The following is a 4,979-nucleotide window of genomic DNA, read 5'->3' as shown; positions in this document are numbered from 1 at the left end:
GTCTTTTAACATCAAACTGGAACAATGAACAAAACTTATAGCAGATTATAATAAAATTATTCCGGTATTTGAATTATCTACCAAAATGTGAGTGAAAATAGAAATAATGTGCATTCACTGTAGTATTGGCACAAGTGAACACACACAATGAAACAGGAAAAATCCCCTCAAATGTATCAATTGCATTTGTAAGTGTGATTGGCATTAATACAGTGAGACTGTGTGTGTGCGTGTATGTGGGGAGTCCCCCAAAGCTACAGGCCTAGCAACGCCCCTGCGCCTAGTCCAACATTATTCATTAATGCTTGGGGTTTTTTGTGCAGAATGATAGACCCGTATTCAGCTGTGAGTGATGCCAAGTTGGACCATGTTTAAGTAATGTCCACAGAAGACATCCAAACACTGGCTACAAGCTAGTGTGTGGTCATCTGAAATACAGGAGGTGAGCTTGTTCCAGGTAATAATACGGCCACGATGTATGATGTAGAATGAGCCGATGATTATGGAGAAATCATCCCAGGTATGATGAACATTATACACTGTGGCTATATTCTTTTATATTCATATTCTTTTTTCTAATACAGTTGGCAGTTTATGAAGGAAAACCTTAACATCCGTGTTTTGTTTTTTTTTTTTTTTTGCACAGTAACAGTTCGGAAATCAGACATCTTTAGAAAAACAGTCTGTTTTTAATTGGTTTATTTGGCGGTTCACAACTGGCTACAAACCTAAATTCAGTTCATTACATAGACAATTAGAAAACTGCAAAAACCTTTGAGAGCTGCCAGTGTCATCATTGTCACAGACAGGGGGAGACCAGAAGTTGCTTTTACTTCCTCATCCCCAGATCGCTCATTCAATGCTGTTTACACATCTTGGTCACTGTACTTTCACCTTTCACCCCCAATATGGGTTATTAAGTCATTCTGAGATTCTTTTCCCACTACACAGCACCTTCACCCAACCCTCCAGCTTGATCCCCAGTGATGTCTTCTTAGTTCTTCTTCACCTTTGGTGAGTCATACTTCCTTTTGCTAGAGTACCAGAGGAGCAGAGGGATGCCGATGGAAGGCAGAGTCATCACACCAAATGCAGCCCAATCCAGCTAGAGAACAAGAAGAGATTATTCAAGGGTCAAAAAAGAGACAAACATTTTCTATTTATTAGATTGAAGAGGTGTTTGAATATAAATAATTTAAGAAACTCTGTCTTCTGCTGTTTAAAGCAGGCACAGTTCCCAGTTTATTAGGAAGGCCTGCTGACACCACCTCCTTCATTAAGGCTGTAATATTCAGGTTTTGTCTGATTTTTTTTTTCTGCTGGATCAAGTCTTTTTGACACCTAAGAGTATGAAATATGAAACAATTACATGTTTTTGTTTGATGGCTTAAAATTATGTCAGTCATAACACCAGCTCAAGAGAAGTCTAAGAAGTACCACATTCCTGATTTCCTGAAGCTTCTCTGCCTGATGCCTGATACCAGTGTCTAAATTAAACTGCAGGGGTTGTTGGAGATGTTAAACATCATCATGATGAATATGAGTCTAGACAGAACACCCATTAAACAGAGAGAGTCAACTGTGCCTGCCTCACCCCACAGGTGATATAAATGTTGAATTCATAAGTTAAGACCATATGTCCAAGCTAAATGCAAACCTGCATCTTGGTATTTTTAAAATAAGCTTTTCTACATACTATGCTACGTTGGCTAGGATTGGCTCCAGCAACCCCGCAACCCGCAAATGGAAAAGCTGTAGAAGATGGATGGATGGACATACTATGCTGAAAAGAGCCAGGTTTCTATCAAAATCACATGACGAGTCTACTCAGCACAAGTTTGCCTTGCACTGACTGAAATCCACTCAGGAGCTGAACTCAACACTTACGTAGTGTGGAGAGAAACGGCGGTCAAACTCCCTTTGTGCCAGGATGCCTCCCTGACCAGGTGCACTCGTGAAGCCAACCTGCAGAACAGACATAAAGTTTAGCCTTATTTACTTCAATTAATTGTTATTTATTTTAATTTAATTGTTATGATCCCTGAGGACAATCAAGTGTTTACCACAACTTGTCCTCCTTCTTGGGCTAGGTAGCTGACGGAGGCAGAGGTGAAGTTAAAGTACCCAGCCTTCAGTGGACGCAGCACTACTGTGTGCGAGACATTGCTGGCTCTGAATGTTTGAGTTAAGTGTGACAATTTGGAAAATATAAAGAGTCCAACCACGCAAACCAGAATTTTGGATATCAATCGCCAAAAACCAACCACATTGACTTTTTCAGCTAAGTGGGATCAGATATGTGTTTGAACTTGCTGTCTAGCAGCACTGTGACAAGAAGTCAAACAACTAGCAGAAAAATATGTCAACCTGGAAATTCTCCACTAATCTAAATTCAACTATGAACCTGTCTCAACAACTCTGTGTGATACTAACTAGTCATCATTTCACTTGTCCATGGCTGACAAACTCAGTCTGTGAGTGGCCTAGAGTAAAGAGTTTTGTTAGACTGGTTGTCTTCCTTTCTTCCCTTTACCATGAGTGCAGGATTAGAGGACATTTAAAATCAAGGATACGGTGCGATCCTGTCCCATTTGACGTTCAGCATGCCTGAAACAATTCCAAAGTCTTCGGGAGGAAAGGAATCATCTGACAGTTCCACCTCCAATGCAGCACTGCAGAGAAAGACAAGAGTACACTCAAACTACTGTAAATGGTCAGAGCAGCATCTGCATCCTTCTGGCTGCTGATACACACTTACAGATAGTCTTACAATTGATTATGTTAGTCCCATGTGGATGAGGAAATCAACTCTCCTGCTACCTTATCTGCACATTAACATTAACATTAATTTAATCACCCACCATCAAATTACATTGAACTTGTGTGATAGAAATCCTGTCTTCAAGCACTTTGCTAATCTAAACTATGTCACAAAGACAGTAACCAGTGGCTATATCTCTAACATGCACCTGGAGCCCACGTTGTAGAGGTTATACTGCAAGGTTAGATCGCGGCCTTCCACAGCATAGCGGTTCAACAGGGACTTAGAAGCCAGCAGACGGGCTCCCTCTTCTCCTGAGCCCAGACAGAACAAGCCCAGGAGCACAAACAAGGGCAGCATCTTCAACATCTGGAGGAAATACAGGCCATAATAAGGCAATTAAAGTCTGAAACTATTTGAAAGGTTACAGACGTTACAGATGCAAAGATCTAGAATGATGCGGCATCACCGTCAATGTCCAGAGCATGTGGATACGGCAAAAACTGTAGTTTGGGTGCAATGTCCTGTGAAGAGCCTGTTCCGCCATGATGGTTGTTCGACCATTGTTGTTCATACATACTTTTGGATTTAAAGTGAAAATGGGACCAAAATTTGAAATCAGCCATGTGATCAAAAAGAGTTAGAAGCACATCTACGTGGAGATGACACTAGAACACGTCAGCAATTCTGAGTGTGAAGCCGCGGCTGGAAGAAGCTCAATACTAACAGTTATTTACGGGTTTTATACACCGGCCCACTGTTTTTTATTCTGACATGTACTCACTAATACGTCTGTAGCGCTTCTCCAGATAGAGGCAAAAACGTTCACGATCGAAATTCCGACACTTCAGCTTGTGACAGAACTGGAAACACAGTTACCGACGCTTACGTGGACTGCCTTAGACCAGACAAAGGCCGAATAACTAGGTCTGTAGCTTCGGCGTGAGGCTACAGTCTGTGCTGAAAATATTTTGTACCTATGTGTACTACAATATTTTGGTGCTATGTATTATTTAGTAGTAGCGTCTTACCGTTCTGTAACGCTGCAACCGTTGTGAATGAACGGCTTTGACTAGCGCATGTGCAGAAGCTTCCAGCTGCTATTGCATGACGTGTCCGTGGAGCCCACGTAGAAAGCCCGGTAGCGCAGCGCCCCTGGAGTCTGGGAGGGCCAGTGCACCATCCCTGTAAGCTGGGAGTTGTCAGCTGCGCCTTCAATGTTTTTTAAAGCGTTTATTAACAATTATATTTATACACATACAAATAATTGTTATGAAAGGTATATATATATGTTTATTTATTTTTTTTATTTTTTTATTTTATTTTATTTATTTATTTATTTTATTTTTTTTTTGCACTTTTAAGTGCAAAACGGCGGTATAGTGGTTAGCGCTGTCACCCCCACAATAAGAAAGTCGTGGGTTCGGTTCCTGTCCTTCCTGTATATGTTCTTCCCCGTGTCTTCGAGGGTTTCCTCCAGATACTCCGGTTTCATTCATGTATGAGTAGAGTCACTAACTGGTGGTTTTAAATTGTCCGTAGGTGTGAATGTAAGTCGTCTATTTGTCTTTGTGTTCCTTTTATGGACTGGCAACCTGTCCTAGGTGTACCCCGCCCCTTGCCTGGAACGTTGGCTGGGATTGGCTCCAGCAGCCCCACAACCTGGAAACGGAAATGCAGTAGAAGATGGATGGAAGTACACATTTATATCAGTCTTTACAATAACTTCAAAGACTCCCAATCAAATTATTCCTCTTTCACCAAATAGTCCTTCTATTGGAAACTCTTATACAACAACAATTTCACCCCTCATAATACACCAAGATAAAATAATTGATACATCAAACTTCATAGCAAATCACTTTTAAAACAAATTTGAGGTTTAATTTGAGGAACTTTAAAAATAATTTTTTTGTCACTTTCTCTCCCATGACTTTTAGTTAGAGGGTGTGATTTCAATAAATAAATATCTCAAACTAAACCATCAAAAAGATATGAATTACATCTTGTACCCTATGTGTGGGCCCTGACTGGGAGGATCGTATGTCTGGCCTGCCTCTGTCTCTTTCTTTCAGGCTCCTCCAGCCTGTCTGGCGCCTTGCGCCTCGTTTAGTGATTGGATTCACCTGCCTGAAGCCTGCAAAAGTTTGGAGGTTCCAAGATGGCTGTCTCTCTCCCTCTCCCTGGGAAGGCCGGGGCCTTCATTCATTGGTAGGCT

The 4,979-nt window shown here is 41.3% G+C and overlaps 1 protein-coding gene across 2 annotated transcripts; it reads right to left on the bottom strand.

Moving 5' to 3' along the window:
• Nucleotides 1–682: 682 nt before the first annotated feature.
• On the bottom strand, nt 683–3,880 carry ssr2 (signal sequence receptor, beta). Of its 2 annotated transcripts, none has more exons than XM_029514298.1 (6): nt 3,793–3,880; nt 2,970–3,130; nt 2,574–2,672; nt 2,064–2,172; nt 1,888–1,965; nt 683–1,105 (listed from the first exon to the last, which is right to left on the bottom strand). In XM_029514298.1, the coding sequence occupies exons 2-6, from the start codon at nt 3,128–3,130 to the stop codon at nt 995–997; spliced, it is 558 nt and encodes a 185-aa protein (XP_029370158.1). In that variant the 5' UTR covers nt 3,793–3,880; the 3' UTR covers nt 683–994. The 2 variants fall into 2 exon arrangements, with proteins under 2 accessions (XP_029370158.1, XP_029370157.1); XM_029514297.1 differs by lacking the exon at nt 3,793–3,880 and adding an exon at nt 3,231–3,323.
• Between the last annotated feature and the right edge of the window lie 1,099 nt (nt 3,881–4,979).

The sequence above is a fragment of the Echeneis naucrates genome, chromosome 11 (assembly GCF_900963305.1).
Source record: "Echeneis naucrates chromosome 11, fEcheNa1.1, whole genome shotgun sequence".
NCBI lineage: Eukaryota > Metazoa > Chordata > Actinopteri > Carangiformes > Echeneidae > Echeneis > Echeneis naucrates.
The sequence above is the reverse complement of the archived record's forward strand: the minus strand, read 5'-3'. Positions and strand labels throughout refer to the sequence as shown.